At 36.6% G+C, this 21,007-nt stretch overlaps 1 protein-coding gene across 1 annotated transcript in view; it reads right to left on the reverse strand.

The window, feature by feature from the left end:
• Window positions 1-18,535, reverse strand: part of LOC129453586 (uncharacterized) — a 110,957-nt gene extending 92,422 nt beyond the window's left edge. Inside the window, exon 1 of the mRNA XM_073859609.1 lies at window positions 18,480-18,535. Coding sequence (XP_073715710.1) covers window positions 18,480-18,534 — 55 coding nt within the window. The 5' untranslated portion in view covers window position 18,535. The remainder of the gene's footprint in view (window positions 1-18,479) is intronic.
• Between the last annotated feature and the right edge of the window lie 2,472 nt (window positions 18,536-21,007).

Here is a 21,007-nt window from a genome sequence, read left to right on the forward strand (position 1 = left end):
TTTCACATGGCATCTTTAGGTTATAATAACATTAAAATTTCAAATCCATAACTTGATTTTCAAAGATTTATTGTAAAAACTGATTATTTTTTCCACAAAATGCAGTAAATCCATGACAAGTTTTTTTGACAAGTTTTTTTTTCAAAATGCTATAAATCTATTGAATCAATATATAAATGTCCATTCATCTTTGCCTTTTAATATTCATTTAGTTGAACAGTTGTACACACTGATAAAAAATAAACATTAATGGCATTGATCAAAACACTTACTTTAGTTTGTCATATTAAGAACACTGTCATTGCTGCGGTTATACTTGAGGTTGTCGCTTAACATGTTTTGGTCCTGCTCGATTCTTGTTGACTTTGAGTAAAATAATGGAAAGTTTTTCATAAGATCCCTTGGGGTCAATGTGTTAGCACGAGAGAAGCTTGATGTTGTCGGGAGAACAAGCAACTGGCTCCGAGTGCCTCTCACGTAAATTATTAGATGTTGATGGCTTACATTTCTTTCCCGTCACAGAAAACCACAGGTTGTTTTTGTTTGTTTGTTGATCACGAAGTACAAAGTAAATGAGAAAAAACTAGGACTCTCTGTACTCAACGCGCCACCATTGTTTGTTTACATTGCGTGAATGGTGCGCTGTAATTTGTGGAGCAGATTTATTGCATTCTGTAGAAAAGGAGGAGTGGCATTTATTGCGTTTTGGGAAAAAAGGGAGAAGATGACAGAATAACATGGCGGATATTGGATTTTGGGTAAAATTAAGAATTTACTTGTAAATACTAACCTGATATAATACTGATTTTGGCAGTAACTAATTTTTTTCAAAAATGGCATTTATTGCGTTTTGGAACCAAACTCTTCATATACAACAGACAAAACCTAAATTACATGATACACCACAAATCTCTATACACTATACATAGTAAAATAATTGTATAAGATACTCAATTAAAAACAGCTGTATTGTTCAGTCAGAGTTGACTTTAAAAGGTTTTTAAAGCGTAACTAAACCCCTGGTCAGAGCCTGACTCCACCCACTGCACTGGCAATATTTAAAAAATGCAAGAAAAGTGGGCAGATCCCAACAGAGATAGAGGGGACGAACTAAGCTCGTACCAAGTGTGTCGTGAGATCGTAACAAGGCCGTGGTGAGCTTGAACCTGCTTACGTCACAAGACATTTTTGGACCCAACATCCAATAGGAAAATTCAACTGCAGTAGCCACCGTTCAACCTGAAGAGGGCAGCACTCAGATGTTTTTACACCATATATTGGAGTATTGAAACACTTTATATCCAAATGTCAAAAAACTTACTAAAATCAATGAACAGCACTAATAAACCATCATTCTTACAGATCAGTAACTACAAAAAGTTGGATTAGGGTTTAGTTACTCTTTAAAAGTATTAATCGATGGAAGTGATACTAAATTTAAAGTATTTTGGAGTTCATTCCAGACATTTGGTGCATATGTTGAGAAAGCTTTTTTACCAAAAGCTGTTTTTGTTAATGGAGTAATTAATAGTATTTTCTTTGACGACCTTGTCCTGTAAACACTATTCTGGTAAATTAGCAAATTTGAAATATAGAGGGGTAATTTACCCATTAATGCTTTAGCAATAAAAATTAATAAATGAATTTTCCTTCTGAGAGAAAGGGAGGAACATTGTACAGTTTCATACAGATTGCAGTGATGAGCTGCTGCACCTGTAATAAACAGTGTTGGGGAAAGTTACTTTTAAAAGTAATGCATTACAATATTAAGTTACTTCCAAAAAAAGTAACTAATTGCATTACTTAGTTACTTTTCATGAAAAGTAATGCTTACGTTACTTTTAGTTACTTTTGCGTTACTTTTTCTTGGCTAAAGCTTGATCTCTTTCAGGCCTTGCAGGTGTTTTTATGACTGAAAAGTTCTGCATTCAGAAATTGCATATTTCATCACAAAAATGTTTAGCTCTGGCCTGCCATCTCAGTTTCTGACTCAAACTGTTTCCACACAGACACAGAGAGTGCATACGTTTAGTTTAATTCAGTACATATTTTTTAATCAAATTAATTAAACTAAAAAAGTAACTTGAGTTACTTTTTTGAAAAAGTAACTCAAATATTAATGTGTACATTTAAAAAGTAATGCGTTACTTTACTCGTTACTTCAGAAAAGTAATATTATTACGTAACTCAAGTTACTTGTAATGCGTTACCCCCAACACTGGTAATAAAACGCAAAGCTGAGTGGTATACTACATCTAGTTTATTTAATAAAAGTGAAGCAGAGTGCATATAAATGAGGTCACCATAATCCAAAACTGATAAAAATGTGCTCTGCACCAACCTTTTTCTTGCCGAATAAGGAAAGAAGGTCTTTAATCTAAAATAAAAACCCAAAGTTTTTTTAAAAGGCTCTCAATATGGACACCAAAAGTCAATTTATCGTCCAACCAAATACCTAGGTATTTGTAGGAACTCACTCTCTCTATTGGAGTACCACTTTGTGTTAAGATGTTAAAATCAATAAGAGGACATGAACGTGTAAAAAACATAAATTTTGTTTTCTTAGAATTTAATACAGACTTCAATCCTACCAGAGATTTTGGTACCTGGCTAAAGGCAGACTGTAAATTATGAATTGCTTCCTTTAATGTAGGGGTCTTCAACGTTTTTTGGGTCGGGGACCCCTTAGATGAGAGAGGCATGGAGCAGGGACCCCCTGATACTAAATGTGTAAAACTGATATATTTAATCAGTGAGGTACGAGAGGCTGTCTTTTCGTATTAGGCACAACGCAAAGTGGAGTAAAGTACAACTATTGACCAATCAGAATCAAGGACTGGAACTGTTTTATAAATAGAAACAAACCATATTGTCACACAGCCATACTATATTAAGACAGTACATTGGCACTATTATGCTGTTGTTGTACATGCATAATTTTTTGTTTAAACTAAATATTCTTAAGAAAAATGTTTAATCTCTCCTTACTCGTTTATATATGTGCAGCAAACCATGAGCCGGGCATAAACTTTTAAAAACAAAGGTCACGTATAAAATAGAAAAGGCTACATACAAGGAAAAGAAACGCTACTCTGTGCACATACAAACCACAATACAAGGCCAAAACTTCAAAACTAGACCAATAAAACCCCGAATCGGGCCATTAATTGCCAAGCGCAGAGGAGTGATTGAAAGTTATGTATGGCATTATGTTATCACTTGCTCGGCCCTTCTCCTGAGGTTTCTGAGTCGAGTAGGGGAGTACTGTGAAGCCCAGACAGGCATCAGGGAGATGGCTGGCGCAGTCACGTCCCCGTCTCCCCTTTACTCCCTTGCTCGTCCGGATTTCAATAAAGCACGATGGGTATAGATTTGTGGTGTTAAGCCCACTAGTCGGGGGCGGGACTTCAGTCCTTAAAAGGGTGCCACTGCACCCATTTCCAAAACATTCGCCGTCCCGTGCATTTTTCTCATTCTCCCTAAACCAAACTGTGCAGAGTCTTTCACTAGGATGACGTTGTATCTTCAATACGTATATGTACATGTGTGTGTATGTATGTGTATATGTGTGTATGTGTGTATGTATATATGTGTATATATATATGTGTATATATATATATATATATATATATATATATATATATATATATATATATATATATGTATATGTATATGTGTATATATATGTGTATGTATATATATGTGTATATATGTATATATAGATATGTGTGGATATATATGGATATATGTTTGTGTATATGTACAGGTGTATACATATGAATGGCCCCTACGCTAATTGGGTTTTGTTTTTCTTGATGTACTAGGAATACCCACAATCCTTTGTTCCTGGATATTTTGATCATTCAAGCATTTTTACAGAATAAGAACAGATAAGAACTTGAACTACTTAAATATTTGTTATAAAATGTCTTAGAGGTTTAAGCTCTTATATTATTAATGTTGTTTTGTTGTAAATTATAATTTTGTGAAGTCACTGTTCAGGTTTACTTACATGAACCCTGTTCAGCACATTTTATTGTATTTCTCTCCACAGTACTAACAATCAGGGCCAGCGTTTGCGTATGGCAGGGCATGGCAATTTAGACAAAACAACTTAATCACCGTATCCCTCAGAGTTAGATAAGTCCATACATATCCTTTTCATCTCTGTGCGTCCTGTAACTCTGCCCACCGCTAACCTAGCTTAGCATAAAGACTGGAAGTGAATGGCTCCAGCTAGCCATAAGTGACAAAATAATGCCAAAATTTTCCATTTATATGTTGCAATTTGTGTAGTCACAGCATGTACAAATAAGAAGGTCATACAAGACAGCCATCTTTTAATCGTATTGGGAACTATATTTTCAGAAGGTGAAGCACTGCTGCTTGGGCAGAGTGATTTGTTCGCAGCACCTGAGAATCCCCATGGTGAGGAGCAGAGAGTTCACTCAGAGTTGTGCTAAGCGTTGACTCAGACAGAGCTACAGCACGCACAGATGAAAAGGGTACCTAGGCCTATGGACTTACCTAACTCTGAGGGATACGGTGAATAAGCTAAAGTTCCAAAAAATCTGTATATTCCTTTAAAGATCATTTAAAATATTTTAGAACATATCTGAACAATGGTAAATTACTAATAGTGATCATTTACACGCGTGTTCGACTTCATGCTACACCACTGCAGGAGGTTTTATAATGACCGCTGATGTTATCGTCAGCAGTGATGGGAGTAACGCGTTACAAAGTACTCCACTACTTTTAGCAGTAACGAGCATGTAACAAAGTATTTTTTAAAATCAAGTAACGCAATTACAATTACTGAAATTTAAATGAGTTTGTTACTCGCGTTACTCTATTTTGTAAAAAATAGACAAGACATATCTGACATCGCAGGACCGTGGTTGGCGGCGCAATGAATCATTACACTTCATCATAGCTGACAGTGCATATAGAATGAACATGAAAAATCTAAACGGGACAACATACCTTTGTTTAAAAATTTGTCATAATCCATCCGGTCTCATGTTTGTAAATTATCTTCACCAAGCAATCGCAGTATAACATCAACTTGCATTTGTAGTCCACAAAGGTAATAAATCTGAGAAATGTTCAAATATTCTTAGATGTTTACATCGGCTTCATGGAAGAGAACAATCCGCGATTGTTGTTTCCACTAAAATATTCACACTGCGCTGTACACCCGTGTTAAAACTCCATAGTCTCTCCGTATCCGAACAAACAATCCACTCGCTCTGTGTCTGTCTGACAAAACAATCCACTCGCTCTGTGTCCGTCCGACAAAACAATCCACGTAGCCTACTCCGTTTTCTGATTAAATATCTTCCTTTAATCCTGTGTATCATTTAAATCCAACAGAAAACAAACAATATATGACCAAAGAGCGAAGTCCCTGTCGTAAGCTTCACAAGCTGTGTTCCAATTCAAGGGCTGCACCCTACTAAGCATGCGATAAAAGGTGAGCCCTCGGCTTTCAAGGCGCTCAGAAGTTCGTGAAGAGAACTGAAATGAGACGGTCTAACCTTCGGAGGACTCATAATTTGCCTCACCTGCTGCACGCGCATCGTGCCTGTCAGCAGGACACAGCGGAGACGTTTCAAACTTATTAAAATAAATATGAAATCAGAAAAATGATAATTTATTTTAGAAAATATGACATGTTGACACAATTGTCTCCAAATTTTTAAAGAGACACTAAACAATTTTAACACATTATATATTTTTGTAAACATGCAGAATATTTGTCTAAATGGTCTAAATGATATACATAAATAAACTAAGTTTACATATTAAGATAATTTCTAACTAAAAAAAATATTCAAAGGTTGAATCTAAAGCAAAATAGGCTCCTACAGTATGTGATATATTAGAGTCTTACGTGTAAAATAGCCCATCCATATTATTTTATTGTTTGACTGTTCAGTACTGTTCATATTTACATTTAAAAAGCAGACATAAAAGTTACTTTTCTAAGTAACTAATTACTTTTTATATACAGTAACTGGTAGAGTAATTCAGTTACTTTTAAAAGAAGTAACTAGTAACTGTAACTAATTACTAAATTTCAGTAACTTGCCCAACACTGATCTTCAGTAATGAATTTTGTGTTTTAATGCCATTTATAACACTAAGGGCCAGATTTACTAACAGCTTGCGCCAGCACAAATTTGCGCTGCTTTTATTTGTATTGGTCATTATGGAAATCAGCTGTTGCACCTGTGTTATTTAATTCACACTTTTTTGTAAATAAAAGATATTACCACTCCCATGGAAGCCTTTTTGGAATCGCTTGCACGCCAATTTACCCTGTTTAGTAAATGTGGCCCTCATAGTAACTCGGTTAACTAAATGGAGATGTTGGACAGAGCAATTGATATTACCAATTATTTAAAGTTAAATCAACTTAAAGGTGCAGTGTGTACATTTTAGTGGCATCTAGTGCTGAGGTTGCGAATTGCTACCAAAGGCTCAGTTAACTGCTTAGCCATCGCATTTAAAACGCAGAGAAAAGCTACGGTAGCCACCACCAGACAAAGGGCTTCTGTAGCAACATGGCGGCACAAAATGGCAACTTCCATGTTAGGGGACCTTCGGTATGTAGATAAAAACATCTCATTCTAAGGTAATAAAAACATAAGGGTTTATTATAAAAGGTCTTTATACACCCCTAATAATATAGTTTTGTATATTTGTTTGCATTTCTGTCAAGAGATCATTCTAAAAATCACACACTGCAGCTTTAAAATTAAGTTTATTGAGGCTGCCAAATTAAGTTGGAATAACTGGAAATTTTATGAAAAGTTAAATGTACTCTTGTACAGGCAACAACTTTCCTCCAATTTGTAAGTAAATTCAACTTGTCTGGGTTTACAGTGTTAATAATCTAAGCAAACTAAAAAACAAACTGCCACACCCACCACCAAATATATAGTTCACATCTAATCTCATACTGATTGTGTCTATTACATAAAATAATTGTATGAAATAAAATTTAGCAATTCATTGATCCTAGTAAATAAAGTGTCCTTCTTCTATGGTCCAAAACTGACTAATGTAATTAAAACCTATAGACATCTTATAGACATGTTGTACTGTCTATAAATTGCAGCTAGATACTTACTTTAAATGAAACATACATCAGGAACAATAATGAAAATTAATAAATTGAAGAAGACATCTTCTGTATCTCTCAGGTATGTATTTTATCACAAGAACCTGAAATATCTGAAATATAAGAATTCAGTCAATTATAGTATGCATTGCTTTTATATATATATTTTCTTGTTCTCACACACACACACACACACACACACACACACACACACACACACACACACACACACACACACACACACACACACACACAAATAAGTATTTTTAAGTTGATTAATTTTTTTTTCACTTTTTACAGTGTACACTTATCATCAATTTAGTTGATTTTTCCACTAGGCATTTTGGCCAGACAGGTGCAAATTGAATAATCAAATGTAAAATAACACTGCATAAATGAAATAAAATTTTTATTGTTGGATTAAGATTAAAAACAGACAGCAGAAGCTTTTTTAGGCTGCTATCACTTTAAGACCTACAGTAATGCAAGGATCAAGGGGATCGCACACCGGCCGCGCAGCTCAGCTTCTAAAAGAAATCGAACACATTGTTTTCAATGAGTATACGCCTGTCTGTGCCGCCCAGCTGTGACTCAGGAAATTGGTCAAATCCCTGTCGCACCACAGAGCGCCACTCACATAGTTTAACATTAAATAACATCATATTTGTCCCACATCATTAAAGGCGGAGTCCACGATGTTTGAAAAATGGTTTGGAAGAGGAGACGGGCCGACTACCAAAACACACTTATAGCCAATCAAATCAAATCAAATGCCGGGTTGCGTATGTGGGGGGCGGGTCTATCAACAGAAGGTCCAGATTCTATTGGGGTAGGGGCGTTTTGTTTAGGTGATTTCAAATATCAACATTGGCTTTCAAACATCATGGACTCTGCTTTAATGATTAACATTGGCTGCTAACGTATATTTTACATTTTGAAGTAGACGCTATCTGACAAAGCTTGCGCTATTTAATGTGCACTTCCGGTTTACAATACCTCCGAGTTCTCCTAGGCGCGACGCAGCGCTGAGCTGCGCGGCCGGTGTGCGATCCCCTTCATACAGTACTGTTACACACGTAAACAGTTAACTTTCACTTAAGACCCAACAGAATACTCATCAAAACAGTATTTGTGTGCAGTTTGAGTTACAACAACCTGGCCATGTGCTTTGGATGTGAACAACCACATTCAAAACTTATCAAACAGAACGTGAGTAAAATATTGAGTTCTGTTTTGCATCTTCTTGCGCTTGAATATTTAACTCATTCCTGCCAGCCTTCTCTTGAAAAGTTGCCCACCAGCATTTTTAACAAAAGTGAAAAAAATTGTAAAAATTTTTTTGCTTCAGGTTTTTTTATAAATTGGGTAAGAGCACCATTCTCGAACCATCTCGCATTACAGTTTAACATGAAAACACATCAAAAACACATTTTTTCAAGCAAATGTTATCTCTTAATTGACAAGGTAACTCGTCAATGGCAGGAAAAGAGTTAAATGGGAAAGGCTTAAAATGGTCAAATGATAAACTTCATGTCGCAACCGACGAATGGAGAACGCACTTCGCGGGACCAATCTACTTTGAGAAGCTACTAAAGTGCCAATGAACTTGGCATGCAGGTATTTGCATCTGCTGGCGCCGCCCGAGTATAAAACGAGCTTCAGGTGCAATACAAATCAGCTTTATTTGCTTTGAAAGCCGGCAGTTCATCCAGTGGCCCTCAACAACCTGATCCATAGCCAGCGGAGGTGCCAGTTGAAACAAATGGCACGTGTATTACATCATCCTCACTCTCTGTCGGTCCTTCACCGGATGCGGTGTCTGTCGTAGCATCGGATGGGGGGTTGTCAGCCTCAGGCGCTGATTCGCATCCGCTCCCTTTTTCGGGTAGGGTAGCAGAGCCCGTTTTTGACCCTGAGATGGCAGCCATGCTCTCTCAAGTGGCGGCAGTGGTCGGCTTGGAGTGGACTCAACCTCCCCCACCGGAACAGTCTCGACGATTGGTATTTCGGGGTGCCCGGCCATCACAGCCCTCACCCCCGTGCCCTTCTTCCCGGAGGTGCATGAGGAGTTGACACAGTCCCTCGACAGTGGAGCTGCTAAGGGTTACACTGGTATCACAACAGTGGAGCGCCCAGTTTGCGATGCAGCTGTGTGGAGCCGGTGTCGCTTCCTCCTGGAGGGACTAGCCGACCCTTCCCTCACAGGCCTCCAAGCAGTGGTCTAGTCTCACAGCGGCTATGGGGTTGTGGGGAGACAGCTTGTGGGGAAGCAGCTACAGCCCTGCACGCAATGTTGTTGCTTCAGGTTTACCAGGCTAATGCTCTGAGGGACCTGCACGAGGGAGGTCACGATCCGGCGGCCTTCACAGACCTTCATGCCTTTACAAGCTGTCGGATGTGCAATGTCCACCTTGGTGGTCCAGGAACACCATCGCTGGCTGTGCCTGGTGGACAGCCAGATGTCTATAAAAGCAGCTCTTCGAGAGATGGTGACCCCCCCAGAGGAGTTCCAGGTAGGGAATCCTTGGTTACATTTAGTTTTCGTTTTGGAAATGAACCCACTCAACCACAAAAAGAGTGAATTCTCCTTCCGTCTCCAAAGGAACAGTGGAGCCATGACCAGGTTCATAAGCCATCGTCCTCCTCTTCCTTCATCGCCAGCACGTCTAACAGAAGCGTGTGTACAGTCGATCCTGACATACTTAAATACATTCAAAGGCCAAAGCGCAGTCCCCCCCAAACAATTTTAGAGACTCTTGGGGCATATGGCTGCACAGCGGATGTGACACCACTTGGGCTGCTCCATATGCGACCGCTTTAGCGTTGAATTCACAACCGAGTCCCGAGGAGATTGTGGCACAGTGGTTTGCACCAGGTAACCATTACACCGCCATGCCTTCTAACCTTCACTCAGTGATCAGACCGACCACCGCTAGTTCCAGGCTAATTCGTTTCCTAGTTTGCCTAGTTCGCTACCGTAGGTCAAGGAACAAGTAGTGACCGGCCTTCTGCAGTAAGCCCAGGTTCCACCCCTTAAGTCAGAGGTTCTCAACTCTGGCCCTTGAGATCCACTTTCCTGCAGAGTTTAGCTCCAGCCCTGATCAAACACACCTGAGCAAGGTAATCAAGTTCTTCAGGAATACCAGAAAATTGCAAGCAGGTGAGTTTGATTAGGATTAGAGCTAAACTCTGCAGGAAAGTGGATCTCGAGGGCCAGAGTTGAGAACCTCTGCCTTAAGTAGAGGAAGGTTTACCCAAGCACTGGAAGGGTCAAATTCAGTGGCGCTTTGGTAGGGTTTCCCAATTCGTCAGTCACAATGTGATGTCACAGTTTGCTGTACCGGCAGGGCACTGATGCTTGGCTTTCTCAGCAAAAAATAGCTGATTTGATATTGCACCTGAAGCTCGTTTTATACTCATGTGACGGGATGCAAAGACCTGCATTTAGCTTCTCGAAGTAGATTGATCCCGCGAACCGCGTTCCCAATTCGTCGGTCACAACGTGACGTCTCCGTTCCCTTCCTTCAGGGAACGAGGGTTACATCCGTATTCCGAGACGTTTTGTGTACTTGCCTGTGATGTTCTGCGTGATGTTATGATTTTTCACTTCCTCTTTATAAGGGATTTGTTTCCAGGACACTTTCAAATCAGGGATGTGTAGAGACAGAGCAGAGTCCAACTAAAATTCATCAATGCACACATAGAACATACTGTCAATCATGATGTCATCAGATTTCTAAATTATTTACAGAGATGTAATTGCACACAATGAAACACTGCCTTATATGACTTCTTTTTAAAAGGGGTCATGAACTGATGAATCAAATTTGCCTTGATATTTTGACATATAACAGGTCTTGATATCATTAATAGATCCAGCAAGCTTCCCAAAAAACCAACACTGTAAAAAATATTTTCTGTTATAACTTAAAAATGTCAACTTTATTTTATAAATTGTAGCAACTCATCTATTGTCAAGATAAATAACAGTAAGTTGAATGACTAAAAAAATGTTTAAGTACAGCATTATGAAAACAATAGATATAGTTTTGGATAGAAGATTGGAATCTGGGGTAGAAGGAGAGTTGTGCAAGTGTGATCGTTTAACGCTGAATTTTGTTGAAATGGGGCTATCCAAGTGAAAAAACAACCAGGTCATGAGTCGCAGGTTGTTGCCCTCCTTAATAATAAAAGCATTCATGTAATCATTCTCTGGATAAAAGAATGTAAAACGCGTCGCAAATACTCAGGACACGTACAAATACAGAAATGGTTCACCAATACTCATGCTGCGAGATGCTGTGAGTATCTGCAGCGTATGTGTTGTCAAACTGATGAAGATTCTTGATTTGCTGGTGTTTTTCTATTTGCATGTGCTTCCTTTTGTTGCAGTGCAGTAACCCATGTCGACCACCGTATCTGAAGCATCCGGAAAGAAGTCGAGTGTTTATGTTTATAGGGATGTATTGTCATATCAGCACTGACCTATGTGTCAATTTTTTGCACTTAACAAGAATTCCGCAAACGGCAAGTAACGGATTTTAGTTAAGTACTATTTTGCAAATGGTAATGACCATAACATTTTTTGGGTTTCGGTGAGATGAATAAACACACAATGTGTCTAAAAAGACCTTTTGAGAAACTGTATGTGAGTGAAACTGCAGTTATTAGGCAGCACATAGGCTGTCAATCAATAGAAGTGAATGGGATGCCGAACGCTCTTAAAGCAACACCAAAGAGTTTTTTTACTTTAAAATAACGCTTCCAAAACAGGTTCAGTCGTTCATCCACTCTAAACAGGGTGAACAGCATTTTCACATTCACTTTGCAGCCCTCTATCGGCCAAAACCGCACTAAAGAAGTTTCCAACCGTCGGGTAGCGGTCCTGTAGTCCGAGTGAATACTACAAAAACTTGCTTTACGGCAGACCTACAATCCAATCAGAGCCAGCTATGCCTCAGTATTTATGACAGTGGGTAATGGACAATTACGCTTTTAACCTGTAGGGGGAGCAAAGAGCAAAAACTCTTTGGTGTTGCTTTAAAGGGACACAAGGCAAGTCTGAGTATTATTTCTCTACTAGCTCCCCCTAGTGTCTGGGAGTACATGCTTTTTATATCTGAGACTTTACGAGACTGAAGGACACCGGGTCGGATACAGCGAACTTGCAAGTGGGGTATTCTTCCTACAGACGGTAGGGGCGGGCGAGAGAGTCTTTATTCGTCATGTAATGAGTCATTTAACCATATACCGACTTACGAAAATGATTTATTAACATAAAAATGCTGCCTTGTGTCCCTTTAAAGAAGCACACAAACAAAAGAGGATGAAAAACAGGGTGGAAATGGTCAGAAATTATATTTTGTATGAAAACATTAATAATAGTAGTACACTTTATGGAACATAATGAAATAAACATTAAGATTTCATTACCCATTTAAATAACATTTATCTCTTTTTAAAAGATCTTTTTCTAACCTGGTTGAGGATTTGATCACTCACAGCCGTTGCATTAACACTGGAGAGAAATTTCAGTCTCAAAATGCTTTTTATATAATGACCTGAAACACAGAAAACAAAACCTCAACAGTCATTTACAAACAAAAACACTGCACTGCAAAAAAATGATTTTCAAGAAAAACAAATCTTAGTATTACTGAAAACAAGACAAAAATACTATCTAAAAATTCTTAATTAAGATGCTTTTTCTTGGTGAGCAAAACGACACAAGATAATAAGTCTAGTTTTTAGACCAAAAATATAAAATTTAAGTGATTTTGTGCATAAAACAAGCAAAAACATCTGCCAATGGGGTAAGCAAGAAAATCCTGAACATTTTTCTTAAACAATAAATTCAGGAAAAATTCAATAAAAATTTGCTTACCCCATTGGCAGATTTTTGTGCTTGTTTTATGCACAAAATCACTTAAATTTTAAATTTTTTTGTCTAAAACTAGACTTATGTTCTTGTGTCGTTTTGCTCATCAATAAAAGCATCTTAATTTAAGAATTTTTAGATTTTTTTTACTGAAAACAAGACAAAAATACAAAGAAATTTGAAGCAAACAGATAACTTACTTTTTGTGGAACTAACAAATCTTTTTTACAGTCTATTAACCGCACATACATTTTAATTTTAAAGCCTCAGAGTCATCATCACACAACGTCTTTTTATCACATACTGTAAAGATTCTTTGCTGCCTTAAATATTTTTTTTGAATCAACTCAGATTTACAAGTCATTTCAACTTACATTTGTTGTAACAAGTTGTAGCAACTCATCTCTTGTCAAGATAAATAATAGTAACAAGTTGACATTTCCACTAAATTTTATAAGTTATAACATATCATCTGTGTAAGGATTTTGTCTCATTCTGTCACATTCATTTATTTTATTTTGATATCGTTCAGTGCGATGTTTGTCTCGTGTTTCGTCCTGATGTGTCATGTTCCCATTGGTTCCCTGTCCAAGTCCTCTTGTTACCATTGTTCTTGGTCGGTTATTGTTCATTGTAATGTGTAGTCATTGTGTCTTATTTATTGGTTTTGCTATGCCATGCCATGTCACGGATTTATGTTTCTTTCTTTTGATCCTCCTCCAGCTGTTTTCTTGAACTACTTGTTATAATCATTATAATTTTGAAGAACTTCAAAATAAAAGACACGAACGTGACAAGACGAGACAAAACCAAATTTTTTGCAAGCGAAGAATTGTATACAGTGCACTTATAGTATTTATTCATCAATTTACAGAATGTCAACTCTCAAATTTCCCAATTCTACCGAAATATATACAATTTGGTTTGAAAAATTACGTTTTCCGTAGACCTCCACTTCACAGAGAGAAAGATTAGTATGTCCAGTCATGACCAGATTCACATAGCGTCCCTCCATCCCATTGCATGAGTAACTGATAGTTTGACCAACTTGAAAACCTGAAGTTACAGCACATCTAAAGAAAGACAAAATCAATCAATTAATCTCTAAATCAAGGTGTTTAAAACAATAAGGTGATTTTATGATTAACCGTACATGGGATTGTTGTTTCCATAGTTTTCAGTTGAGTTTCCAATCCGAATCTCTGCTCCATCGGTTTGATCAGAATAACCGTATGATCTATCAGTGATGAGTACGGTGCCAATCTCATATTCATGCTGAAGATCCAAACTCAACCATGGGTCATTTTGATGTGCAGTAACGGCACAGTATGAAGCGTCACCTTTTCCATATCTTATACCATCTACGGCATTTTGAGCCACAAAGGGGTAATATGTGGATGACTGTATAGCTGTTGCACTTAGAGCCACATTCTCTACAAGATAAAATCAAAAACCGTAAATCAGTCACTGAATGTTCTGGAAATACATTCTGGATGATTCATTAATTTCGATTCAATAGTTTCAAAAGTCAATTTTGTAAAATTCAAAGGTATAGCGGAAGATTTTCCCGATTTTTTGAAAAGAATCGCCCCTCCACTTAAAAAAAAAAAATGCACATGCAAGCAAAACTCTACCTGCCCCAGAGAGGGAACACATATTAAACGCGTGCAGAAGAGAGAGAGCATGCAGGAGCCTAGTACTTTCTTTGGCTCTGTTTACAAGTTGCTGTCGGCATGTTTATCGTGTCTGCACGGTGCGTGACTTGTGCCAGGGTTAGCTTTTTGCTGGCAGTGATTTTAAATCTATTTCTCCAAATAGCATGACAAAGTTTACCTGTCGAGTAGAAACTTTGCGTGGGAACCACAACCTGTGCTTTTAGCGCATGCCAGTGTGTGAAATATTCTCCCCAAAACACTCTGGTCTTGTTTCTTTCTTCAGAGGCTTTTCTCTTCTTGTCATACAATTCCTAGACACCTTTTCTCTTGCAACCCTCAGACATTAAAAAACAACACGATGAGAACGCGAGCTTCAATGAATGGTTGAAGCCGTAGCCCACCACACGTACAGTATACACCTGAAAGTGCGCATGTGCAGAAAGCGAAGCTAGAGATGAGCGCGTACAATGGTTATATGTCAACATATCATCAGCATGATTGACAACTGGGATGACCAATAATCTAGATGATCCACCCAAAAAAAGAAAATCTTCGCTATACCTTTAATGTAATTTCCTCAGTGCTATCTAACAGTACAGAATAAAGTATCAGATCTCACCTGTTTCATAGACCTCAACCTCACAGAGAGCGAGATTAGATGTAAGTCCAGTCATGACCACATTTATATAACGTCCCACCATTACACCACATGAGTAACTGATAGTTTGACCAATTTCAAAACCTGAAGTTACAGCACATCTAGACATTGAAAAAAAATCAATCAATAAATATCTAGAAGTATAAATCAATATGTAGATGGTAAAATTATGTCATGAATAACTTTACATGGGATTGTTGTTTCCATTGTTTTCAGTGGAGTTTCCAATACGAATCTCTGCTCCATTGGTTTGATCAAAATTAGCATCTGATCTAGCAGTGATGACTACTGTACTAATCCCATAATAATCCAAGAGATCCAACCTCCACCATGGACTCAATTCACGTCCAGTAAAGGAGCAGTATGATGCAATAGCCCCATATCTTACACCATCTATAGCGTATTGAGCCGCATATGTTGTGGATGACTGTGTCGTCGTTCCTTTACGTGCTAAATTCACTAGAAAATAAATCATCAAAGACAGTTGATCAGTCAGTGTGGAGGTATAAACACATCTGTCTAAAAATCTAATAATAATATCTAAACTTCAGCATCGCTCATGATCTGGTTGGAGTCTGACACATCATGAGAACATCATGATCTTCATGAAAGAAGTTTATGACAACCCATGCTGTTGGATTTTGGAAGTGCAGTTCACGCGAGTGCTTGTAATTGCAGATCAACGACACCTGCGTTGGGCCAGCTACTCCTTTAAGCCAGAGAGGACTTGTTTTTTTTGGAACTTGGCATTTGTTTTGTGTTCTGATTACTTTTTCATTTACATTCAACACCTTATTACACACCCAGCCATGCACCCTACATTACATACTTATTTTGCTGATCATATTGTTATTTTTATTTACGTTATTATTTATTGTTACTTTTTGTTTATAAAGTGTTTCTTTGAGCCTTAACCTTTACTTTGCATGCATCCCTTGTTTTGTTACTTCCTTTTGAGCCACGGGTTGTAACAAGTTTAATATGTATTTATCATAAACAAGGTATGAAGTTTTTACATACAGAGGAGCATTTGCGACTGAACCAAATCATGAATGATTTTTAATGATATAATAAAGTGTCAAGAAATCAATATTTTCAAATTAAACAAATAATAAAGACATCAGTATTCACAAAAATAAGAATATATTCATGAAACAAATTTTTTCTCAAAGTTTGTTTTTAATGACTGAACACAATGATGGAGGCTTTTTAAAGAGTACCTATTATCTGATTCACGATTTTACATTTCCTTTGGTGTGTAAGTGTGTATTAGTTCATGTTAACGATATGCAAAAGGTACAAATCTCAAAGTAAACGATGACACGAGCTACCGTCTGTAACGTAAATCTCTTTTCTTGGACTACAACAAACACACGCATTGTATGCAACAGTTTACCTGCTCTGCCTGTTGACGTGGACACAACATTATCATAACTGTTTCTGACTCACAGCCAGTAGTCTTTGTTTTCATATTTAAATAATTTACTACTGACTAGACCATGATTCAAACACAAGTTTTGTGCAGTGCAGAGTAGCGCTGATTGTTTCTCGTTTTTATGATCACAAATGCAGACATGGTTTTAATATCCTTATCTTACCAACCTGTTACGTCCTGCTCAAGCCGTGCTGGTAAAGTTGATCGATCAGCTTGGTCATCTGCATTTTCTGGATCGAATTTGGCTCGTATTGATAAGGTAGTAATGACGATATTATAAAACAGCCCGTTCTGGTTCTTCATTCTGATTGGTTGAAACGCATTCTAAGCCGTGTTAAAATACCCCAATAACCCCACAGTTCAGACCGCATTACATAAGTACCACTGCGCCAACATTGCTATGTACTGATTTATGAAAATAAACACCACAGTCTTTAATCATATTTTCATTGTGTCTTTGCTGCGTCTGTGTTGTTTGTGAACTGCGCTCTGTTGCAGCCACACTTGATTCAGAGGAACTACATTGTTTGGCGGAAAAGTAATATTTTTACGAGGCTTCGCGTCGTGCCTAACGACGCCCCGTAGCTGTTATAAAATGCACTGGTAACCCACTGCTTCTTGGGGCTTTTTGCTTTATTAACTCCTGTCAGCATTGCATTGTAAGCTAATCTTCAAAATTACAAAATCAATGCGTTTCAGAGAGGCAGGGCATAAAGGAGGAACAATAATGTATGTTATGTAAAAAATAATGTGTTTTCTTTAACCATAAACCACACAAACCATTGTATTATACCAAATACACAACATAACACTGTTTTTTAGCAATGTAATAGGTGCTCTTTAAACCATAAAACAAACAAAATCAGAAAAGCATGAACAAAATTTTAGATTATGTTTGTCAAATATCAATAGAAGGTTACCTTCAAAACTACCCGGAATGGAAACAAGAACTGTTGAAAAAAAGTAAAAATTTTAACAATGATATTTGAAAGTAATTTAAATTAAGATGAACACAAAAGTCTTTTATTCTTAATTTAGTAGTGTTTCAAATGATCATCTTGTATGTGCCCACACTGCAAAAAATGATTTTTAAGAAAAAATGTTTTAGTATTTTTGTCTTGTTTTCAGTAAAAATAATATGCTTTTTCTTGATGAGCAAAACGACCCAAGAAAATAAGTCTAGTTTTTAGACCAAAAATATCAAATTTAAGTGATTTTGTGCATAAAACAAGCAAAAAAAAAAAAAAAATCTGCCAATGGGGTAGGCAATTTTTTCTTTAATTTTTTTAAATTTAGTGTTTAAGAAAAATGTTTACGATTTTTTTTGCTTACCCGATTGGCAGATTTTTTTGCTTGTTTTATGCACAAACTTTTTTTGGTCTATAAACTAGACTTATTTTCTTGGGTTGTTTTGCTCATTAAGAATAAGCATGTTAATTTAAGAATGTTTAGATATTTTTACTGAAAACAAGACAAAATTCTAAGAATTGTTTTTTTCTTGAAAATCATTTTTTGCAGTGTAATTAAAATGTTTTTATCACAAATTCACTTAAATTGTATATTTCTTTGGTCCAAAAACGAGACTTATTTTCTTAGGTCATTCCGCTCACCAAGAAAATACATCTTAATTTAAGAATTTTCAGAAATTTCTACTGAAAACAAGACAAAAATACTAAGTAAGAAAGTCATTTTTGCAGTGCATTTGTGTCAGCTACTGTACTCACCAGAAAGCAAAATCAGATGAATAAGTTTCTCCATCTTTGACTCTATAATGATCATTAAACTGATGAAAGAATATAAGAGATATTCAGCATTGAGCTTCTGTTACACTATGAGTATCTTATTATGTTGTTAATATTATGATGATAACATACCTGTGTGAAGTTAGATATGATGTCTCTCTTTTTACTCTCTTCTTTACTCTGAAATCAATCCAATTTATCACTCAGTCTGCTTTAATTTTAAGCTCCTCCCTCCTCACAGCATCACTGTATAAGTTCATTTCATTTGACCTCTAGAAAAACATTTTGGCTGTTTCTCAATTCCAAGAACGCAAAGAACGGACTTGCGTCCTCGTGGAGATCGGTCTTGCCAGGCGACCTTGGAAGAACGAACTCGGAAGTTTTGCCGCAATGACTTCTGGGGCGTAAAGTGATTCCAGCAAGTCTGCACTCGATGCATCCTCGATATCAAGAACACATCCGGGTATTTCCATGCGTCCTCTGTCCTTGCGTTCTTGAGAATTGGAATGAACTTAGACCGTTAATGATGACGCAGAGCGAGGACACGAGGACGCAAGATCGCCGAAGAACGCATACCGAGAAACAGCCTTTGAGTCTTTTACAAATCAAATCAGGTTCATATGCAAATCTGTCAAAGGAAATGAGGTCTTTACCCGTCTTAGTATCAGCAGGGCCGTGCAGAGACCTTTGGAGGGGCAGGTGCTCAAAGTATATAAAAGGGCACATTCCTCACTGACACACATGCACAAAGTTGAAACAAATAACAAAGCAAAGCAGAATAGAAAACATCATTTTAAATCTAATATTTTATTTTCCTATTACGGGTGTTTTCACATCTGTAGTTTGATTCATTCTTTTTTAGCAGTTTTGGTTCCTTTTCATATCACACTGATTGCTCTGGTCCACCGAGACAAAAATACTAAGACAAACATTTATTTTTGTAGTGTATCTGAAGTCTGAAGTCTTTTGTCACGAGTCTGAGTCAAGTCATTACATGGCTCATTAAAAAAATCTTACACTCAAATCCCATTTCCAAAGATGCTTTAAACAAAACATACACTATTGTCAAGGCTGGAAACATTATTTGCTTAATGATTAAACCTTTACACTGCAACAAAATAACTTTCTTACTTAGGATTTTTGTCTTGTTTTCAGTATGTATTGTCTAAAAACTAGACTTATTTTCCCTGGTCAATTTGCTCATCAAGAAAATACATCTTAATTCAAGAATTTCTTGATATTTTCCTGAAAACAAAACAAAAATACTAGATAAGAAAGTCATTTTTTGAAGTGTAGCAAGTAAATAAAATAAAAGTTGGCGGTAGGTCAATTTGTTAGTACTGTAATACTTAGTTTTATTAAGAAATCATAGAAATAATACTTTTGCCCTTGATGCTGTAAGTGAAGTGCGCAATTCAAATTAAAGACATGCAAATTGTGTGGGATGTCAAACAGCTGTTACTCACACATTTTCTAGGAATGTCTACCTTATATTTTACTACAGGTGTGTCAAATTGACCTTAAAGAGGAAATGAAGCAGAAAGACTTTTTTTTGTAAATAAACTTGCACTCTATTAAGAAAAATATTTACAGTCGAAGACGAAAAAATCTTTAAATAAATTTTCTTTTTCTTAAACACTTTATTCAAGATGAAAAGTTCACACTTTTTACTTGTTTAAGCACAAATTCACTTTTTGTCTAAAAACTACACTTATTTTCTTAGGTCATTTTGCTTATCAAGAAAATAAATCTTAATGTCTTGAATTTTTTACTGAAAAGAAGACAAAAATACTAAGAAAAAATTTCTTGAAAATCATCTTTTGCAGTGTAGGTGTTTTGTATTTTACTTTAATCTTTAAATTCATTTCTTAACATTTCACTTTGTTCACAAATCCTCTTTACACTGTGTATTATTTAGTTTACAATGACTGTACCTTACGCTTATACTGTAGCAATGTAGAAACAAATATTATTAAATGTTATTCAGTTTAAAGGTTATTGCATTACTTTAACAATTTGTAACTTAATCTTTAAAAGTTTTTAGCTTGTTTTATAGATATGAAGTCTTACTTTTTTCTTTGATTGTTTACTTATACATGTAACTCAAATTTTAGCACTTCAAATAAGGTTTTTGAGATGTGTGATAGTAGTCGAGTTCAAGTTCTTCTTCAAAAAGCTTTGAGGTCATAAAGAAAAGTAAAAAGCTCTTAAGATAAATGTAATAACCTAATTTTCCAAAGTGTCCAAATACTTTATCTCAAGCTGCTAAATGAGTTGGGAAACCATCTGTTTGTCAGATGTTCTTGATCTTAAAGAGCACCAATTATACGATTCACGATTTTACATTTCCTTTGGTGTGTAAGGATGTATTAGTTCATGCAAACGATATGCAAAAAGGTACAAACCCCAAAGTAAACAATAATGCGAGTTATCGTCTTCAATGTAAATCTTTTTTCTTGAACTACAACAAACACACAGATTGTAGGCAACAGTTTACTTCCTGGGATTGG

This window comes from Misgurnus anguillicaudatus, chromosome 21 (assembly GCF_027580225.2).
Source record: "Misgurnus anguillicaudatus chromosome 21, ASM2758022v2, whole genome shotgun sequence".
Classification (NCBI taxonomy): domain Eukaryota; kingdom Metazoa; phylum Chordata; class Actinopteri; order Cypriniformes; family Cobitidae; genus Misgurnus; species Misgurnus anguillicaudatus.